We start from the raw sequence: 20,883 nt of genomic DNA, 5'->3' as shown, positions 1-20,883 counted from the left end.
ACCCTCAAGAGAAGAGATCTTCGAATGTGGGTCCATCAACACTGGGCTCGGCTGGGGCCTGGGCCCGGTCAGGATCGAGCATGTTACTCTCACCGCGACTGCGGTACCAGTGGGTCACACACTCGTGATTGTGCATTGTATCGTAGTCTTTCCTCAAGTTTGCGCTCACAAACCTCTCCGACTTCTTGAAAGGATCACACGAACACCGGTTGCTCAAGTACACGTTCTCATCAGCTGGGCAGTTGGAGAGACCATACAGCGGGTGCTCTACCGCCAAGTCGTCGAAAAAGTGGATCTGCTGCGAATGGAGCAAGGTGGACGTGAGCAACGTCCTAATAGCAGGATCTCTCCAACCCCGGTAAAAGAGTAGTCCCTTATCCTCTATGAATTCCCTCATCTTCTGGTACTCGGAGGTTCTGAAAAAGTTCAAATCCACGATCTCGAACTCGGGATGGAACGAGCAGCCCTTGTAATGCCAGTCTTTGGTGCTATCTTTTGTCTCATCCAACATGAACTGGAGATTTTCTGGGTTCACCGCACCACCACTGGCATCAACGAAACTTTGGAACTCCGATATCAACTCGGGCTGTGTTCCCTGGTAGTCTTGGTGTATCAACAGCCAGCCGTAGGCAATTTGGTTTTGTCTCATAAACTCAAAAACGTCATAGTTCACGTCGCACCCAAGCGAAGATCCCACTGGTACCTTCCAGTAGAAGTCGTAATCATCCCACAAGTCTCCCACCTCAAATATAGGCCCAAGCATCATCCGGGCCAACTTCTTTTGGCGAATATTGCTTCTTGTCTTGAATTTGGCTGGGTATTGTTCGACCCTCTCACCTTTGTTTTTGACATTGTTGGCACTAGGACTTGTTTGAAGACGGCCGCCACGTAGCTCAATTAACCGCACGTTGCCTGCCACGGCGGCGAAGTCTTGCAGCCGATCGGAGAGCACACTGCCTATTGCCACAAGAACCCAGTCATAATTGAACTTGTTGTTAAACCGTTCCTGGTAGTGCTGGATGGTTTCTAGGGCCAACCGGGCGTCCTCTAGAGACACGATCACGAGGACCATGGCGGCCTTCTCCTTGCCGGCACGATTCTGGTCCCGTTTGTTGAGTTGACTAATTCCACTCACTGGGCCAGGATATCTGTCACTGGACGTATGTTCCAAACCTTGCACTTCAGCGACTTCTTTGACCATTTCAGCACCCTGACCGTCCCCGAAGACACCCCCACCCCCCGCTATTACACCACGGACCTCGCCAACACTTTTGTCCACAAGCTGGCGTATGTCACCAGCTAACCAGTACACCGCCAAAACCACAGCCGCTGCCACCAACACCACCATCTTTGCACCCTTAATGCTGGAAACAGTGGGCACCTTTGTCATTCTGCTTAGCACACTAATCGTACGTTCTCTAAGCCAATGTGTTGTATCTCACCACTAATGTATCAAGACGAATCAACTGACAAAACCCGCGCCAAAATCAAAATCATCTCCAACATCTGATAAGGAGAACCCCTCAGCCATGGCTATCTTCAGCGACCACCCGTACACGTCGATCACGGTAAAAATCGAGCAATTGGCACGGCCCCACCAGAACGATGATATTGATAACGCATTGGAGTTGTACATCTCCGACTTGCTTCATTTGATCAAACTCCAGCCGCAAACTGGTGCCAGTGAGGCCGCCAGGGCCATTCGAAAAAGAATCAAATACGGAGAGTCCGTCGAGGAACAACTCCGGGCATTGAACATCTTGGAGCTCTTGATCTTGAATGCTGGTAGCAAAATTGGGCCCATAGTAGCTAGAGACGATAAATTGTTGGATGTGTTGAAAGGGTCTATCACGGGTTCTGGTAAGACTGGGATGGGTGTACCATTCGACCCCGAAGTCCAGCAAAAAACAAAGGAGTTGGCAGCTGGCTGGAAGTCTGAGTTGGCTGACCTTGAAGGGTATAAGTATATGGCATCATTGTGGAAATTCATTCCTAGAAATCGGTCTGGGGGTCACCACCATTCGAGGACCAGGTCTGAATCCCACCGGTACGACGACGAGACTCCTGAGAATGCCTTTGATGATGCAGATGGCGTACGGAGCCCGTCACCCTCAAGTCCTGCTCTTCGTAGAGGTATCCATAAAAAGGTGCCTCCTCCCAGACCCCTGTCATCTTCTCCATACACAAGCACTTCTGGCACCAAGTCGAGATCAACCAAAGACAAGAGGAAGAAGAAGAAGAAGAAGCGGGGCCACGGTATTGTGTACGCTGATGAGCAGTACAGGATTCCGCAGATCAACTATAAGGTGGAAGCTCCCAATATCAGAAGCACCTTGGCCGATGCCCAGACCCATACCACTGCATTGAACAATTACTTGATCTTGTTGGCGCCCGGAGTGTCTCCGCTTGATGACCAAAAGACCCAGCAGGAGTTTGAAAAGTGTAAGAAGGCTAGGCGGAGTGTATTGAAGTACTTGCAGTATGTGGGGGCTGGAGATCCGTCTGAAAAAAGTAGAGAAGTGTTGCAAATGGACGAGGAGTTCTTGGGCAGTTTGATTGCGGCCAATGAGCTGCTTGTGGAGGTGTTCAAGAAGTTTGATTTCCAGGCTGGATACACGGATGAGAATCCCGCTCCCAATTACGACGACGAGGAAAGTAGTGGAGAAAGCTACTATACCAGCGAGTCTGAAGACGAGTCCAACGATGTTGATGCGTTGGCTGAGAATGTCCGTGGGTATCATGTGGCTGAAGGGTCCAGTTCGACTGCTCCCGTGTCAGCACCTCCAAGGGTCAAGTCTCCACCTCCCCCCAGGCCTTCAAAACCTGCTGCTTTGGCGGCTCCACCGAAAATCCAACGCACCAACACCAATGCCACTGTGTCGAGCGATCCGTTTGGCGATTTGAATGAAGTGGATGGGCAGAAGTCGGTGTACTATTAGGAGAGGGTAGATCAGGTAGGTTATATATTCTGTAATCCTCATTGGAAAAACAAGCACGTTTGTGGACATGTTCTTTCGTCGTCTCTGTTTTGGTGCCTCTTGCGGTGCCTGTCTCTGGACCTGTGTCTGTGTGTTCCTTTCCCCTATATTTTGCAGCCATACCGTGTTCGCGAACAAGTTGACATCGAAATCACAGCAACAACCCCCAATCACTCATTACCATCCCCGACCCCCGGTGAGCCCCAGAAATCGCACACATACACCTCCTACACCCATGCTGAGTAGACTTCAGATCTCGGAGACCAAACCCTCGCGATCGGCTTCGGTTTCACGCAAATTTCAACCCCATTTCACCGGTCCCTCAGTCTCACTCCCTCCAATAAAACACTTTCAATTGGACTATATCCTCAAACACGTGCTCAAGGACGAGTCGCAGCAGACGGTAGACTGCCTTGTGGATGTCTCGTCGAGGTACCGGAAGGATTTGAAAAAGGAAATCAGATTGAAGCTCTCTATAGAACAGCGACTACAGAACAAAAACATCGAGGTGGCCAAAAGAGCCCATTCCATCGACACAGGCCTCCAAAATGAAATTACATCCATCTCCAAAACGTTGTACCAGGCGTCTGTTTCACGTGATCCCGCCGGTGCGACCCTGGAGCGATCCAATAACCTTGATGTTGAAGTCTTGCAAGTGGTTCAGATGGCAGAGGAGATTCTGCCCAAGTTCTTTAGTATAACGAAGAAGGCTGCCAAGATCGACGTTCATTTGAATGGTTCCGACGCTTTGACCAAGAAGGGCTCTTCACAGAGAGCAAAGTACCCGCTTCTATACCAGTTCTTCCATCCTGAGATTCCTGAAGTGAAGAAAGACAAAAGTGCTCCACCCCAAACTCCATCCCAAACTCCATCCCAAAATTCACCGCCAGTATCAGCACCTTTGTCATATCCTCGTCCGGAGTCTAATGAGCATCACAACTTGAACACCTTGCCCTCTTCAGAACAACCCATAACCATAGACGATAAGCCCATGGACCCCAAAGCCTTTGATGAGTTCATGGCCCAAACTCTCAGCAACTACAGAAACCAGCAGAGCAAACGGTACGCCGGGACCGACATCTTCATGGAAGAACAGCAGAGATTATACGATAGCACAGAGCTTTACAATGGAACCCATTTCTCAGGCTCTTCAGCTACATCTTCAGCCTTCCACCAATATCAAGACCCTATTGGATTGCTCTATGTGATGCCACTGATCTCGGCCAAGTCAGCTGCCACTGTTACTGAGAACTTTCAGACTTCACACTTCAAGAAACTCCGAATAAACGGGTCTCCTATAACCTCGGAGTCGTTCAGAAAAAGACTGCTCGTCCCTGAAGACTGTGAATGCAAATCTGATAGGAATGTTTTCAACAAGCCGTTGGAAGCAACAGCTTCCAAGTCAAGCTCGGCTTCAATTAGCACCGAAGAAGACGTTCACATTGAGCCATTGATTGTTTCAGACTCTTCAGACTCGGATTCCAGTCACGACGACAACGCTGAAGAACCTCTCTCTGTCGCCACTAACGAGTACTATTCATCTCTACATGATGATTACCGACTGAAGAAGAAAAAACAGAAGCGTCGTCTGTTGCAAAAGAGAATACCACTGGTGAGAGCCTTTTCTCCTACACCAAAACACGAACCGTCTCATCACATTTTGAAGCCGAAGGCTTCTATCCTCAAGCCGCTGGTGTACAAAGATGTATCAAGAGCTCTGAAACCGTCAAAGCTGTTACAAGAGTCTCCAGATTCTAAAGTATGGGACAGAGAATCATCACCACCTCCCCGTCTTCCCATTATCAACAACGACACCGTCAACTCCGTCAACAGCATCACCGCCTTGGGAATCATTGTAAGAGAAGATTCCAGTGATGCCCAGTCTGAAAATGACAGAGTCGTCGAATGGAATGGTCTACCTGAGGAGTCAGCCGTACAAAAGAATGACAGTATTAAATCCCTTGACCGGCTTCGGTCGCTTGTATTATAACTACATCATGTCCATAGACCCAATGATCAGATCGATGTAAACTCATTAAATATCAGCACTATATCATGGATGATGTGTGGATCAGGTTATCCATACGTAGAAGAACCATAAAAACACAATGAAAAACACCACAAACCACAGCTTGCAGTTGATACCTGCTCTCTCACTCATCACCACCATTCGGTTATACGTGTTCTTCAACGTAACCTTACCTCTCTCCATATTCTCGGCTATATTGTCGTTTAACTTGATTGACTTGTTTATTTCACTCCCCATCTTCACCCCCAAATTCTTGATCATCGCCACCTTTTGGCTCATATTATCCAATTCCTCGTTGTTCTGCGATTCCAACGACAGTAAATATGATTCGTTGTGTTTGGCCGACGCAGGAGTCACTTTATCGTAGGGAGACCCGACTCGTGAAGGTGTTTTGGTGAGGCCATTGGCAGACGAAAACAACTGGGTTCTCAAGTCTCGCTGATGGGTACTAGCCCCTGCCGAGTATCTATAACTCATGTGTAGTGTTGTACAGATGCAATTTCTTACCAGATGCCACTCACTTAAAAAGAACAAGTGCTCTGTAACTATCAACAATGACGCTTCGACTTAATCTTTTTCGCGCAACCGATTTGACATTTCAATCTCATTACTAAGATAATTCTCTGATGGAACAACAACCTCCACGCTCGCTCGCGAACGTCAAGCACATTGTGTTGGTTCTCTCGGGGAAAGGTGGTGTAGGAAAGTCGTCTGTGACTACCCAAACGGCGTTGACATTGGTAAATAAAGGTTTTGATGTGGGGGTACTAGATATAGACTTGACGGGACCCTCTCTTCCAAGAATGTTTGGAGTCGAGAAAAAACAAGTTTTCCAGTCCACAAACGGATGGGTGCCTGTACTGGTGTATAGCAATGCGTTGGATCCGGTGGAGAAGAACGGCAAGACAAGAAGAGGTAACTTATCGTTGATGTCGCTAGGATTTCTTCTTGGGGATAGAGGAAACTCTGTTGTGTGGAGAGGCCCCAAAAAAACAGCAATGATACGACAGTTCCTCAAGGATGTGGTATGGAATAGTGGCCTGCTGTCGAAGCCTTTGGACTATTTAATCATCGATACACCTCCAGGTACATCTGACGAGCATATTGCCATAGCAGAAGAATTGAGATGGGCTCTGCCTATTGACGGGGCTATAATCGTCACCACTCCACAGCAGGTGGCCACGGCTGACGTGAGGAAAGAAATCAACTTTTGCCAAAAAATTGAGTTGGATATCTTGGGAATTGTAGAGAACATGAGTGGATTTATATGCCCATACTGCGCAGAGTGTACTAATATCTTTCTGAGTGGTGGAGGTAAAGCTTTGAGTGAGAGCTTGAACCTCGACTTTCTTGGGAACATTCCCATTGCTCCAAAGTTTGTGGAGTTTATTGAAATGCAAGATAACGAAGAAAACGACGGGAAGAGGAAGCTCATCGACTTGTACGAGGAGTGTGAACTAAGCCCGATTATGAACGGTGTCATCGATAAGATTCTTGCCAAGGACCTTCCATCGAGAATATGACAGCCATTTCCACAATTAATCTACACATTTGGCTGGAGCTACTTTAACTGCATTTTCATATCTTTACATGTACATTGAATATTCATTGCATCATCTATTTGTTGGCCTTTTTCCATTTGATGATCCTTCTCTTCAAATCTCCTGCACTTTGCTGGTATATGTTCAACTTCTTGTCCCACTTCATCTTTTCATAGTCATCTCCATACTTTTCATAAAGGCTTGTTAACCAGTCGCTTTCTCTTTCGGATTGAACTCTCTCTTTAACTATGCTGGCATTTTTGAGGGCTGTTTTCTGCAACTCTTGAACGACTTCTGAATCTTCTTTCTGGTTCTGTGTACTGTTCCCTTTCATGGTTCCGTATATCACCTTGATCACCTCATTAGTGTCGGGATCTCTTATAATGCGAGCCTCCCCTTCAGGTATTTGAGCAGGATCTTCTGTTTGTTCCACGTCTTCGGGTTTTACGGTGGCCGGGTCGTCCTTGGGACCATCGCTATACTTCTGCAAGGGCCTGTCGACTCCCCCGGCAATGTGCCCAAGTTTGGCTCTTAATCCAAGCTTCTTATAGTTTTGCTGCAATGTCAAGGAGCTATCCCATTTTTCTTTGATTAATGGGTTCGAGAAGATCTTGACTCTTGCGTGTTTGTCCTTTAATCGTCTGGTGTTCTTCTTGACCGATGAACGGGCCATCTTTCTCTTTCTAACGGATGCCATGCTGATGTGTGTTGCGATGCTTTTGAGATGAGCTTCTCAAATTTTCTTCCTTTTGGCTGCGCGCTTTTTGACTTGGTCCCAATCTGTTTTTGCAACTACACACATAATAAACTCATACGGAAATGGAATCGGGTTGTGGAGCAGTAGACGCCTGGGAATCAGGAAGACTTCTCTCTCTGCCCCTCCCTCTGGCCCTCCCTCGGCCACCACGGTTCCATTCAGTGGGGCCGCCATTGCCATCATCATCATTACCAAGCACTCCTCTCACTGACATAAACCCTCCTCTACCTCTACCTCTTCCTCTGCCTCTACTTCCCGGTCCTCTCACAAAACCTCTCCCACCTCTCGAACCTCGGTAGCCACCTCTGCCTCGGAACCTACCAGAGCTTCCTCTGGCACGTCTAGACATCCCGGGGAAATTTGTTCGCTTCGCCGTCACTTTCAACTCTCGGTTTCTGAACACTTTTCCGTCTAGTTCGCTGATAGCTTTTTGTGCACCTTCCTCCGAATTGAATTCTATATAGGCGTAACCTTTGGGGATACCTGTGAACCGATCAAACAAAATGGTGATACGTTCTATCACTCCTACCAGGTGGAAAAACTCTTCCAATTGTACGGGAGTACTTGTGAAGTTGACGTTTCCTACGTACACAGAACGGCTATCAACCTCTTCTTGAACTTTGGGGCTGATGGTTTCTGTGGTTTGTGGGGTGGGCTCTGCCGGTATGGGCGTGCTTTCGGGTACCGTAGTTGTTTCTGCATCTGTGAAAGTATCTGGTACCGTGGTGTTCGGTTGTTGAGAAACGATCTCGGCTCCGGTCATAGATGTATCCTCACTCATTTTGTTAAGTAGACGATTCGGCAAAACAAGTGGAAAATTGGTTTTCAGTGGAGATCTTTATCCCAGAAAAGAATGGGGTTGTGATGTGCTTTTGTACAAGCGTTTTCACTAGATCAAATGCACTGGATGTCTGACTTACGAATGATATCAAGGAATTTAATTACTCGGACCAGAAAAAAGTGAAGAGCGTTTGTTGATCGAGCGCGGCCCCAGACGATCCTGCCAAGCGCGATGCTAATCTATAGATAATCGACTGTGCATTTATAAATATATCCAACTGGTTTATTCGGCCTCCACAAAAGCCCTGTAGGTGGTGAACGGCTTGTCGGTCGATTCAGACTCTAACTGAACCTCAGCATTGGGGCCAATGAAATAGACATACCCGGTTTTAACAGGTAATGAGGTTTCAGAGCCAGTGATGTTGATGGATCCAGAACCTTCAGTGCATATTATGATGGAAGGTCCTTCAAAACCGTCAAACGACTGAACCTTTCCGGCAACAGTGTCGAAGATGATTTGTAACACCGCAAACTCAGCGATGGGAGGGTTGTACAACACCGATTTGGCTGCTTCACCGCTCGATTTGGCAAATGGTAACAATGGCATCTTTTGCTTTTCCACCGAGTCATACGAATAGGTCAACATTTCCACCAAGTTCTTCACGTCTTTGAACTTGGGGGTGAATCCAGCTCTGACCACGTTATCGGAAGCAGCCATACACTCGATGATATCCCCCGAGATATAAGCATGAGGATCCTTGGCTTGCAAAAACATGGCTTCTCCAGCCTTCAAGTGGACGTGGTTCAACAACAAGCATCCACAAAACAACCCGATATCTTCTGGGAACTGCTTGTCCAATCTCTGGATTAACTCGGCCAAAAATGGCGAGATTGCCCCAAAAAGTTCGGGCTCAGACTTGGTTCTGGCCAATAACGACCGGGCTTTGGCCTTGATGATGGTGTCCTCGGTGTTCATCAACTGTCCAAATACCTTCTGCAACAACTTGCGGTTGGCAGCATCGTCGGAAGACCCCAACTCGGCGTCGGGCTTGATGCCCCCGACAAACTCTTCAACGAGATCCTGGCCGATAATTTCGTTCAACTCGGGAATCGTTTGCAAAGTCTGCGCGAGCTCTTGTAATGGCTTGAACCCACAGAACCCTTCGAACGCAGTCACAGCAATGGCCATTTCCGGCTTGTGGTTGTCATCCGGGTAGTTCTTGGGGTCAGCAGCGTGTAACTGGGCGCCCAACTTCTTGTCGGGATGGGCTTGAATCGACAACACTTTCTCGATGGATAACACCTTAAACAAGAAAGGTAGCTCCTTTTCACTGCCAAACTTCTCGATGATGGAGCTGTGTAAGTATGCAGTTGGGTCGGATTCCACGAGCTCCCTCAAGGTTTTTCCGGTGTTGTTGCCGGCATCGACTGCTTTGGAGGGTACCGAAGGATGAGTGCCCATCCACAACTCAGCGTAGGGCTTGGATTCATCGATTTTGGTGGCAGGGTTGGAGCTGGCGGCGAACTGGGCGACGGCTGAGGACGAGCCGATCTTCCCCCAGTCGTAGTTTTGGTAACCACAGTCAAGTCTGAATAATGACATGTTAATTTGCAAAAGAACAGGGTGTGGAAAAAATGAAATTGTAAACGCTCATTTGTTTTGTAGACACTCAAATTCATTTGGTGTTATCGTGTCGCGTTAAACGTTTTAGTCCCGGAGTTTGACCTTTTTGGTATTGTCAACTGTGCCCGATGTGGTGCGGGAAACTTGTTGCAAATGCTGGAGCTTGGTACAATACCTGTTGCAAAGCAGATGTGCGTGTTTTCAGACCTATACCACTTTTTCCGTGGTATATTCCGTATATCCCTGGTCTGTCGGTCTTGCACGCTGGGCTGCAAATTGCGCACAAATAAATTTTCACTGCTAATAACATGTCTGAGTGGATAGAAACATCCACAGGTAATCGTATATCTGCCACGGCGCAGCTCAAGCGCCCGGACAAGATACATATTCGTGGTAACTCTACCGTGGACTTGGAAGCCGTGCTCCACGGCGATGTTGAGTTGACAGACGCTTCTGATCCTGCCATTACCATAGGCAAGTACTGTTTTGTGGGTCCTAAAACACACATCTGGCCGCCTAAGTTGACGCGGGAGGAAGGCGCCTTTGGGGTGTCGAGAATTGGCTCACACGTGATCATTGGTCGTAACTGCAAGGTCAGCCTGGCACTAATTGGAAATCGGGTGTTGATTGAAAGTAACTGTACTGTGGGAAATCTCGCGATAGTTTACGACTGTTGTGTAATTAAGCAGGGATGTACAATTCCTGACAAAATGGTGATACCCCCATTCAGTCTCGTCAGCGGAGCTCCTGGTAAAGATTTCGCCGTCAAACCGCTTCTGAACGGGTATAAACGAGCTATTGAATTGGAATCTAAAGAGCTACAGATATTGGGCTACTACAGAAATATCAACTAGGAGCACTCATGAACTAGTCGTGTTTTTCAGTGTTACCGATGATGCCCATGGAGCTCGTGGTTCGACGAGATCTCTTCTTGAATCTCAAGTATGCCAGGACCGTACCAAACACCGCCAAAATGACAATCAAATATCCGGCAAAACCTCTTTCATGTACAACATCCATAAACCGTAGCGAGGCCCCGTAGGGGCTTCCAACGAGATAATTCTTGAGGTTTACTAGGTTTAGATCAACTCTGTGAGATACGAGTTGTGGGTCCAAGAGGTACTTCAATACGAGACTGAAATCCTCCGGTGTGGTCTTTAACGGCTCTCCCGTCAAATCCTGATCCCAGTAATGAGTGTTGTCTTTGGTAACAACAATAGTGTCACCTACGGCGTACTCTCTGGAGTTGACATTCCATCCGTGATACCCTGCGAGGTTGGGGTTGGTGGTCAAATCAATGAACGTGAAAAGAACTTGGTTGGTATCAAACAAATGAGGCACTTCTTTCCTCATGGCCTTGATGATCTGAACACTGTCGGCGTTTTGTTTCTTCAATTCGTTCACCCGTTCTTCCTTCTGTCCTCTTTTTTCAAGTATATCGTTGAAATAATACTCGTTTTTGACATATTGGTACTGATGGGCCACCAACGATATCTGGTAGAAGATCTCATCGGTCTTTTGAGGATTTGACGAATCAACGAATGTCACAACAACCTTGTCTTGATTGTTGCCATTTTTTTTGTCGAAATAAAGGGGCATCAACTCCGGAGTCAACTCTTGGTATAAGGGAAACTGATTTCTGGCAACAAAGTCAAGCACTTTATCCTTGTTTCTTATGTCTTCAGGGGCATAACTTTGAAAAATAGGTGTAAACAAAGTATTGTCCTTGATGATAAAGAGGGTTGGTTTGGTTGTCAAAGTAGTAGCCAAGTGCATGGCCTTGTTGAACGTCTTTTTGTCCTCCTTTTCATCAAAGTTGATAAAGTTCACCATATTCTGAGCCTGACTTCCAATGGCTCTTTCAAACTTGTCACTCTTTGTAGTATAAATGTACATGTTGAAAGGTGAGTAGGTGGCAAAGTCCAACAAGTAAGGCAAGATATCTTTATCCTCAGCAGCAACTGTTTTAGGATCATAATAGAAAACAATCGACACTTTGTTTTGGAGTGGGTAGTAGGAGTACAAAGGCTCATTAGGTAAGCTTTTCCTAAACTCCATGATCTCAGACAATGTCTTTGCAGACACAATTTCAAACTTGTGGTTTTCATAGAGATCACTAGCAAACTTTTTCAACGCCTCCAATGTTATAAAACCCTTAAAATCAAACCTGATGGTGCCAGTGGCTTTTGGTAAAAACATCACAAACTCCGGAGATGCAGTTTTACTGTCTGCCAACTTCTCAAACCCAAGCTTTGCACACAATTCCTTGTTCGACCCGCAACTGAAATGGCTAGTGCCAACCGTAGTTAAGACTTGGTTCGAGAGTTTGTCCCATATCTGCTTGTTATCCATACAATCGTAGCAACCTTTGGCGAATGCTGATTTGCCCGTGGTGTCACTAACCTTCCACTGCTTCTCTGTTCCTGGATGAAACATCACGAACTCGGGTTGCTGGACATCCCCAGCAATGTACTTGAGAACATTGTCTAAGTCGAGTTCTTTGGAAGCACTAGGCAAGTCGATAGCACCACTTGAATACTCGGCCACTGCGTTCTTCACAAACTTCTTGAAGTTCTCGGGAGTCCTAACCAATGACCGGGGGTAAGATGTCACGAACTTCAGTTTCCCCGTCTTCAAGCCAGTTTGACGATCGTGGATTGGAGCATAGATTCTCAAGTTTGGATATGCAAACACCTCTTCTCTTTCACACAAATCAGCACTTTCAACACAGTTGACTTGTCTCATTTGAACCTCCAATTCCGTCAATTCCTGGCGGAATTCTTTGTAAGTCTGTTCCCATTTTGGTGCCAACTGCTTACAGTGGCTACAATATGGAGAAAAGAATTCGACAAAAGAGAGGTGTTCAGCCGTCACTTTGTCGAAAGCATCCATGTTCAACTCTTCAGGAAGCTCAACTTCTTCGGATGTCGACTCATCCATGAGTTTTGCATTCTTGGTTTGGAGTTGGTTGGAGTTAACGTGGTCAGTGCCCGCCACCGAACCAACACCATCTTTGACTGGTTGGCTTCCAGAATCACCGTGGTCTGCTACCACGGGGTTGAATTCAACCGGCTGGGCCGCACGGCCAAGCGCACTCGCTCCCAATACCACAATCACCCCGGTAATATGAAACCTCATATGATGATTAGTCTTGCGAATCAAAATACAAAGTGCGGGATTGAAAAATAACTTTAAATGCTACACAAATGCTATACACATGCTAATAATATCTCAGGGTTACACATACCGATTAATCTCTAATGAATACCTCGTTATGCGTAGCCGTTTATCTCTAATAAATACGTTTTGAAATACTCAAAACTCACCAACGTCACTGCACTGGCCGGTAACGTCCGCACCAAGTTGATGCCATACCCAGCATAAAATCCTCGAAGTCCCTCTTTGGCATAAATCGTCTGGATGATCTGCTTCAACGGTTGCTTCTTCCTCGGGTTCTCCAGCGACACGTCCTGGACCTGGAGCCGTGTCCGGAGAATCTCGTGGGGGTATGTGATGGTGCTGGCAGTGGTTTTAGAAACAGTTGATGAGAAGATAAGCTTGAGTAAAGTGCCCTCAGATGCCATTCTGTGAGGGTCCTTGTTATTACATCCCAACACTTCCTTCAAGTATTCGTAGACCGGGAAATGGATCCCCACGTGAAGAAGTCCAAACAATGAAGGCACAAGTCCGCTGTAGAACACCCGTAATCCCTCTTGGCGGTACATTTTGCGAAACGCATCAATGGTTCCGGTGTAGTAGGTGCCATTTGGGGATGCTGCTTGGTGGTTCCCCCGTTGGATCATTAGTCTGGTCTTGACCACCCAAATGGGATTCACGGCAATCGACGAAGCCAGTCCTGCCGTTATAGCCGAGAAAAAGTGGGAGACTCCGGTTGCGTTGATACCAAAGTTCTCCTTCAAAAAGTGGCCATAGAAGTCTTTGGCTCTTTCGTATGCAGTAAAGTAGATCATCCATGTGGGGAGATATCCCACGGTTATGGGAACCACGCCTCGGTAAAGTCCCTTGAATCCTTCATCTCGCACAATGGTTCTGAAGGTATCCACGTATCCTCTCATTATCTGGGTCTTCTGATTCCCAAAGGCACCTTGAGCCTGGGCCCGGGTCTTGGCCACATCCAACGGGCAGACCGCCACCCCCGCGAGGAACCCGGACGAGGCGCCCGCTATCATTACCAATTGGTTTGCTGATAGTTTGCTCATCACCGTGGGAGGTTTATAATCTCCAAGAGCTTGAATCTTATGCTTCACCGGAAAGATGGCCTCGACCGACTGCCGTATTTCGTAATCCTCACCTTGTACCACGTCTGAGAAGTCTTTGTGACCGGAGACATCATTCTCTGTATCTGTTCGTATTGGTGTTGATTGCATTTGCAAAAGTGCCAGTTAGTAAGCAATCAAGTGAAAGTCTCACAAGCCACGCGGGAGAAGGGAACAAAAAAGAGATCCTATATTTCAAGGACTGGGGTTTGTGCTAGAAGGAGTATATAGTCCTTGAAATGGGCGGATTTTTAAGTTTTTCGAATAAGCCGGTTAACAGGTCCTGAGAAAACATTTGATTGGGATCGGATACAAATGGCAGCAGCGAGCGAGCGAGCGCGCGAGTCAGAGAAGGTCGTACAAAAACCCAATTTGCCTCGTTGTACCAGTTAGCTAATGGTGAAATTTGCATTAAAAATCACTGCTGAACTCGCTGGCGTCACGGGACTCCATCCGCAAGACACGCCTGAGTCGCCTTTTGAATATACTTTCACGATAGAGTGTACAAAGTGCCGGGAAGTCCATGCCAAACCAGTGACCATCAACCGATTTGAGACCCACGAAATATCAGGCTCCAGAGGAGAAGCCAGTTTTGTGTTCCGGTGTAAGCTGTGCAAATCAGAGCACTCTGCCGCCATTGAACCCACCGGAACTGTTTGTACACCTGACACAAATGGGAAACCCGTTACGATTTTGACGATCGATGCTAGAGGACTTGATTTCAATGAATTTATTCCCGATGGCTTTTTTGCTTGTGAGGGAGAGGATTCGCCTACTAAGTTCACGGAGATAGATCTCTCGGAGGGAGAATGGTACGACTACGACGATAACGCTGGTGAGGAGGTGAGCGTCACCGAGATTCTGTGGAGCATAGTGCGTTTGTAGTTTATAGTGAATAGAGGTAAAAAGTGACAGCATGCAGAGTAATCTAGGGAATTGAGGCTTTTTGAGTTGGAAGCTGTAGTCTGAATGAGTAGCTTTTAGATTATTATGGTATCACCTACTTCATTCATCTTAATCAAAACCATGGTTTCCGAGGTTTTCTGTGCAAATACTTGGTTTGTGTTATGAGTAGAGGAACAATGCCTTTTTAGTCTTCAGATTTGAATGAAAAAGGATCTTCATAACAGTATACTATTACTTGACAATGCTAGAATTGTAGAAGTGTAGCTTCTTCCAAACTGTTTTAAAAAGTTGTCCTCGCAGCCAAAGTAAATTCCTCGATTCCAGAATTTGGTGCAACAGCAGCAGCCACCTCACTGATACAGAATATAGAGATCAGCAATATCACCACTATTAACTCTCTCATAAATATAACTCACATAGTATTTGATTGGGTGATTGGGATCAACTCTGGAACATTCACAAGGACCTTGACTATTTCTTAAAGAAAGCCATATCTACTGATTAATATTTTGCTGTACAGGAAGACGGCAATATGTCCTTTAAAGGCAACAATATCGGTTTTTCTTGTTCATATTATTGGCTCATGAATTTTCAGTTTGCAGTTAGGAGCATGGAACTCTCGCTGTAGTCAAACTTTACGCAACACCTCTGTGACAAATTTCAAAGTCTTCAGAGATTGGAAATATCGAGGAGGAGCGGAGCACCAAGTCATTGATATTGTTCCGAAACGTGCATTTTGCATGCATTTTCCATACCAGCTGTAAGTTGTTGTTTATAGTTGATGAAGTAGGAATAGAGGGCAATCAGAGGTATATCTAAATTGACTTCAAGCGAGGTTGCAAAATCGATGAATTTCAGCATGCAGGGCTCGCGCTGAATATGGCAACCGAAACTTAAAGAACACTATTCTTCTTTCTAGGAACACGAGAAGTGAAATGGAGCAAGGGTACTGCTATTTTCTCTATTTACCAGCTACTGTTAGATTAGTTGTATAAACTAACAAGCTTTCACCAGAATGTTGTGATTTTAAGTTCTAATATCTTAAGTAACTCCTTTGGTCCCATGACCCTTAATACTCTAGCAAACCACCCATATTTTCAAACTTTATAGTGCACTGTACGTATACGTTACTTTCTACAATGTACTTTCAAATGTTCGGAAACTCAAAGCTCACATAAACACAGACGTGAGTTTTGCGTACTACAGTAATCTTCTGCTATAAAAAGTATTATTTAAAAGTCAGGTATTGATAGCTGCGAATGCTCGCGAAATTTTGCAGGCCAATTGTTCATATCACTTTACTCCTAAAGGCACCCACGATCATTTTCGTAGCAAATTGCTTACACCACAAAACATTTATTAATATAGTACCAAATGATGGCAAGCGAAAGAAAAATCGTTGAGAATATATAAAAGTCCAAACACTGATAAAGCTAATCAAATGTTACTCACTAAGGACATTCTGTCAAAATTAGAATATAAGAATCGCGCCCAGGTTCCATTGGATTGATTCAAAATGATATCCACAAAAGTGCAGATAACACAGCCAAGAATGTGTATGTGTTCTTTGAACTCATAGCCTCGTAAGTAGAGACTTCTTGTGGTGAAGTGTCAGAGCCATTGCCGGCAGAAGCTGCTTCAGGTGCAGCTCCAGAACCACTACCTTTAGCACCAGTTGGAGCAACGGTTTCAGCAGGGTTAGCAGTCACGGCAGCAGCGACAGTGAACGTTGTATAGGTCGTAACGGTAACATCTCCAGCATTATTAGTACATGGCTCGGTGACCACCACAGTGGACACTAATGAGTGTGGGATGTTACAGACAACCGTCTGCTTACCATTATCACCAGTTGTTGTGGTAGTAGAAGGCTCCTTGCAGGTACATGGCAAGATGACAGTGGTTACATCTTTTTCGGTGACAACTGGTACTGGTGTTTCGACAACCACGGTTGGTTGACCATCCACACCAGTCGTGGTATAAGTTGAAGTGAATGAACCAGTCCATGGAATAGTGACGTGAGGCTCTGGAGTTTCAACGACCACAGTTGGTTTACCATCGGCTCCGGTTGTTGTATAAGTGGATGTAGTTGAACCGGTCCATGGGGTAGTGATAGTTGGTTCTGGAGTTTCGACAACTACAGTTGGCTTACCATCGGTCCCAGTTGTGGTATAGGTTGAAGTGAATGAACCAGTCCATGGAGTAGTTGTGTGTGCTACTGGAGTCTCAACAACTGCAGTTGGTTTACCATCGGTTCCAGTTGTTGTGTAAGTTGAAGTAACAGAGCCAGTCCATGGGGTAGTGATGGTAGGTACCGGTGTATCGATAACAACAGTTGGTTTACCATCTGGTCCTGTAGTAGTGTAAGTGGATGTAACAGAACCGGTCCAAGGGGTAGTAATGGTGAAAACAGAAGCAGGTGTTTCAACAACTGCAGTTGGTTTACCATCGGTTCCAGTTGTTGTGTAAGTTGAAGTAACAGAGCCAGTCCATGGGGTAGTGATGGTAGGTACCGGTGTATCGATAACAACAGTTGTTTTACCATCAGTTCCTGTGGTAGTATAAGTTGATGTAACAGAGCCAGTCCATGGGGTGGTAATGGTGAAGACAGAAGCAGGTGTTTCAACAACGGCAGTTGGTTTACCATCAGTTCCAGTTGTGGTATAAGTTGATGTAACAGAGCCAGTCCATGGAGTAGTGATGGTAGGTACCGGTGTATCGATAACAACAGTTGTTTTACCATCAGTTCCTGTGGTAGTATAAGTTGATGTAACAGAGCCAGTCCATGGGGTGGTAATAGTGACAACACTTCCTGAAGGTTCTGAACTAATTCGTGCTGGACTAGAAAGTGCTACACTAGATGGGACTGCACTAGATGGGACTGCACTAGATGGGACTGCACTAGATGGGACTGCACTAGATGGGACTGCACTAGATGGGACTGCACTAGATGGGACTGCACTAGATGGGACTGCACTAGATGGGACTGCACTAGATGGGACTGCACTAGATGGGACTGCACTAGATGGGACTGCACTAGAAGGTGAAGCACCATTTGAAGATGGTACTAGACTAGAAGGTGAAGCAACACTCGAAGATGGCACTGGACTAGAAGGAACACTCGAAAATGGAACTGTGGATGAACGAGTACTTGAAGATGATATTGGAGTACTTGAATTCAACCAGTGAAACGACAGGCTTAGCGCACTTGAAGTAGGACTCGATGAAGTAGGGCTTGGAGAAGTAGGACTTGAAGAAATAGGACTTGATGAAGTTGGACTTGTCTCAACAACAACAGTCACTGGGTCACTTGGATTTGAAGGAGTTAAGGTGAAGGTTGTGTCAATAGATCCGGGACTAGTGGTGGTGGTTGTCGATTCTGGAGTCTTGATTTCAAGAGTTACAGGATCACTTGGATTGGATGGGTAGATGGTAATAGTAGTAGGTTCCGAACCCGTCCATACTTCGGTAGTAGTGGTTGTCGATTCTGGAGTCTTGACTTCAACCGTTACAGGATCACTTGGATTGGATGGGTAGATGGTAATAGTAGTAGGTTCCGAACCCGTCCATACCTCAGTGGTGGTGGTTGTCGATTCAGGAGTCTTGACTTCAAGAGTTACAGGATCACTTGGATTGGATGGGTAGATGGTAATAGTAGTAGGTTCCGAACCTGTCCATACTTCGGTAGTAGTGGTTGTCGATTCTGGAGTCTTGACTTCAACCGTTACAGGATCACTTGGATTGGATGGGTAGATGGTAATAGTAGTAGGTTCCGAACCTGTCCATACCTCAGTGGTGGTGGTAGTAGATTCAGGAGTCTTGATGTCAACAGTCACAGGATCACTTGGGTTAGTTGGGTAGATAGTAATAGTAGTGGGTACCGAACCAGTCCATGGCTCAGTAGTGGTCGTTGTACTTTCAGGGACTTCGACAAATACTTCTAAAGAACTTTTCGAATTCTCTGAAGTAATAGTCTTCGTTACTGATCCCGTGTAGGGGATAGTTGTAGTGGAACACACATAGTCATCTCCAACACTATAATACCATCCAATATCAGAAGAATGATAAGATCCATCTGGATACTTGATCCCCAATTGAAGGTATCCTGTTCCAGGGCTATCATAATAAATCATCTTGATTGGGTAGTATTCTCCTCCTTCCAAGGTTACGTTGTAGCTAGTGCCCTCTCCATTGTTATAAAAAAAGCCAATCCCGTCACTATCTTGAGGAGGAGTACAACAATCTGTAGCTTCTTGAAGATTGATACTAAATGCATCATCAATGCGACCTAATGTAACTGTATATGTTCCTGACGTAGGGGCATAAAAATATCCCGAGAGCTTCAATCCAAAATTATTAATTGTTGTATTTCTCCCGTAAACAGGATAAATAACCTTTCCGTTAGACAAAATTGTGAAGTTAATGTTAGTAACACCATAAACAGTATCATCAGGCGTCAACCCATCTATCGTCTTAACGTAAGCTTCAAGTGCGGCTGTATCATTTGTACTTCCACTTAATACTTCTGTTCTATTCTTCAAGTTGTCGTAATAATCCACTCGAAGTCCATCCAGAATATTGTAGGGAGTACAACTACTGGCTATAACCTTGAAGACGAAGAATAAAAGCGGTATACAATATTGTAATTTCATCGTTTTTGTATTGTTTTTTACTGTCGGAAGATCTTCTACTTATAACATTTTATCATCCCAGTATTTACATCATCTCCCAGAATGAACCAAATACTACTAGTTGGTACCGATAGGTTGCTGAAAGTAAACGATACCAGAAAGAGCATTTCATATACTCTTTAGCTGACAATTAAGCATGTCAAGTGAATGCTACTCGTACAAAGTAATTTCCTAGTTTTGAAGATTGCTTGCCTCAAATGTGCCTTCATTTGTAAAAATAATGAAATAAAGATGGTTCCAAATTCCAATACCTTCTAGTTCTGTAAGCATATAATATACATGATTAAAAATGAGGGATTCTTGAGCCGTTAAAGGAAAGACAATAAAAGTTGTGCCACAATATACTCCTCTGAAGAAGACAAGGTGTCCTACTCAGGTAATTGAGAGAGTTCAGAATAAGAAAAGGAAGAGCGAAACTACCAAAGAGCTCCTAAATACAGTATTGAAATGCTGTCCTATTGTACTTGGATTAACAAAGAAATACTATATTTGGAATAGGGGCTGGTAAAAAGGCTGACTAGAGTAATCAACATAGTATCCGCATCCTGCTATTGTCCACAAGGGACCTTAAAAGGGTAAGTTGGATTATGCCAACCATAAAAGCTTGAGAATAGACAATTAGCTTATTTTAGAGCCCCTCAGTTGTTCCCAATCAGATCCATTTCGTTTTCGTACCCAAACTTGGTTTACCTAAGCAGTTTATAGTTAGAAACACTCGAGAAAGAATCTGAGTCCGTAATTTTAAGATTTTCATTGGACAAGAACTGTATAAGACTTCACCAGCAATTTCCCACTTCTTAGATCAGGACCACTCAAAAGTTCATTGGCAGTTTTGTCCCACAGGTGTTGCAAATAAAGACAGGGATTCAGAAAAACATCAGTCAGAAATGGAATGGAAATGATAACGATGATAATTTACATATTCAAACAGTTTCCCGATCCGAGAATACCGCACAAAGCATCTGCAGATTTTGGTTTGGGCCACTGCTGGTCTAACGGATAATAAGTCGATTGGACTATTCAGGCAATTGGACAATAGACATTGTTTATCACCCCAAAATGTCATGACTTTGGGACACTGTCGAGCTGGACCGAGTGCTCAAAGAGGTAATGTCGTCATATTGTTTAATATATCATCATTTGTCGTATCTGCGTGTCTTGTTCTCAAACACCAATGGGTTTTTTGCTTCTGCTACTTTCGTATCTACCAAACAGGAATACCATCAAGACAACCCATAAATATTTGATGCTTAGGCCAGTGATTGAGGCTAGCTTTGTTGAACGAGCACCATAGCTGAGCGTC

The 20,883-nt window shown here is 45.3% G+C and overlaps 11 protein-coding genes across 11 annotated transcripts; 4 read left to right on the top strand and 7 right to left on the bottom strand. All coding sequences in view use genetic code 12, as the record gives it.

Annotated features, from left to right (window-relative positions):
- Positions 1-4: 4 nt before the first annotated feature.
- Positions 5-1,390, bottom strand: PSN45_002324 (uncharacterized protein; the record flags this gene model as incomplete). Its single annotated transcript, XM_006689102.2, has 1 exon — positions 5-1,390. The coding sequence occupies one exon, from the start codon at positions 1,388-1,390 to the stop codon at positions 5-7; it is 1,386 nt and encodes a 461-aa protein (XP_006689165.1).
- Positions 1,391-1,529: 139 nt separating this feature from the next.
- PSN45_002323 (uncharacterized protein) lies at positions 1,530-2,939 on the top strand (the record flags this gene model as incomplete). The annotated part of the gene is made up of 1 exon (XM_006689103.2): positions 1,530-2,939. One exon carries the CDS (start codon positions 1,530-1,532, stop codon positions 2,937-2,939), a length of 1,410 nt encoding a protein of 469 aa, XP_006689166.1.
- A 274-nt stretch (positions 2,940-3,213) lies between these two features.
- On the top strand, positions 3,214-4,968 carry PSN45_002322 (uncharacterized protein; the record flags this gene model as incomplete). The annotated part of the gene is made up of 1 exon (XM_006689104.2): positions 3,214-4,968. One exon carries the CDS (start codon positions 3,214-3,216, stop codon positions 4,966-4,968), a length of 1,755 nt encoding a protein of 584 aa, XP_006689167.1.
- A 665-nt stretch (positions 4,969-5,633) lies between these two features.
- CFD1 (cytosolic Fe-S cluster assembly factor cfd1) lies at positions 5,634-6,530 on the top strand (the record flags this gene model as incomplete). The annotated part of the gene is made up of 1 exon (XM_006689106.2): positions 5,634-6,530. One exon carries the CDS (start codon positions 5,634-5,636, stop codon positions 6,528-6,530), a length of 897 nt encoding a protein of 298 aa, XP_006689169.1.
- A 94-nt stretch (positions 6,531-6,624) lies between these two features.
- On the bottom strand, positions 6,625-7,245 carry NOP16 (Nucleolar protein 16; the record flags this gene model as incomplete). The annotated part of the gene is made up of 1 exon (XM_006689107.2): positions 6,625-7,245. One exon carries the CDS (start codon positions 7,243-7,245, stop codon positions 6,625-6,627), a length of 621 nt encoding a protein of 206 aa, XP_006689170.1.
- A 112-nt stretch (positions 7,246-7,357) lies between these two features.
- On the bottom strand, positions 7,358-8,086 carry PSN45_002319 (uncharacterized protein; the record flags this gene model as incomplete). The annotated part of the gene is made up of 1 exon (XM_006689108.2): positions 7,358-8,086. The coding sequence occupies one exon, from the start codon at positions 8,084-8,086 to the stop codon at positions 7,358-7,360; it is 729 nt and encodes a 242-aa protein (XP_006689171.1).
- A 282-nt stretch (positions 8,087-8,368) lies between these two features.
- Positions 8,369-9,688, bottom strand: PMI1 (Mannose-6-phosphate isomerase; the record flags this gene model as incomplete). The annotated part of the gene is made up of 1 exon (XM_006690111.1): positions 8,369-9,688. One exon carries the CDS (start codon positions 9,686-9,688, stop codon positions 8,369-8,371), a length of 1,320 nt encoding a protein of 439 aa, XP_006690174.1.
- Positions 9,689-10,576: 888 nt separating this feature from the next.
- On the bottom strand, positions 10,577-12,847 carry PSN45_002317 (thioredoxin; the record flags this gene model as incomplete). Its single annotated transcript, XM_006689111.2, has 1 exon — positions 10,577-12,847. One exon carries the CDS (start codon positions 12,845-12,847, stop codon positions 10,577-10,579), a length of 2,271 nt encoding a protein of 756 aa, XP_006689174.2.
- A 134-nt stretch (positions 12,848-12,981) lies between these two features.
- PSN45_002316 (uncharacterized protein) lies at positions 12,982-14,097 on the bottom strand (the record flags this gene model as incomplete). The annotated part of the gene is made up of 1 exon (XM_006689112.2): positions 12,982-14,097. The coding sequence occupies one exon, from the start codon at positions 14,095-14,097 to the stop codon at positions 12,982-12,984; it is 1,116 nt and encodes a 371-aa protein (XP_006689175.1).
- A 285-nt stretch (positions 14,098-14,382) lies between these two features.
- On the top strand, positions 14,383-14,871 carry PSN45_002315 (uncharacterized protein; the record flags this gene model as incomplete). Its single annotated transcript, XM_006690113.1, has 1 exon — positions 14,383-14,871. One exon carries the CDS (start codon positions 14,383-14,385, stop codon positions 14,869-14,871), a length of 489 nt encoding a protein of 162 aa, XP_006690176.1.
- Positions 14,872-16,403: 1,532 nt separating this feature from the next.
- Positions 16,404-19,541, bottom strand: PSN45_002314 (uncharacterized protein; the record flags this gene model as incomplete). Its single annotated transcript, XM_066157838.1, has 2 exons — positions 16,404-17,638; positions 18,170-19,541. The coding sequence occupies 2 exons, from the start codon at positions 19,539-19,541 to the stop codon at positions 16,404-16,406; spliced, it is 2,607 nt and encodes an 868-aa protein (XP_066013935.1).
- Positions 19,542-20,883: the final 1,342 nt, after the last annotated feature.

This window comes from Yamadazyma tenuis, chromosome 2, assembly GCF_029203305.1.
Source record: "Yamadazyma tenuis chromosome 2, complete sequence".
NCBI classification, from domain to species: Eukaryota; Fungi; Ascomycota; class Pichiomycetes; order Serinales; family Debaryomycetaceae; genus Yamadazyma; species Yamadazyma tenuis.
Note: the sequence above shows the minus strand (reverse complement) of the source record. Positions and strands in the feature narration are given on the sequence as shown.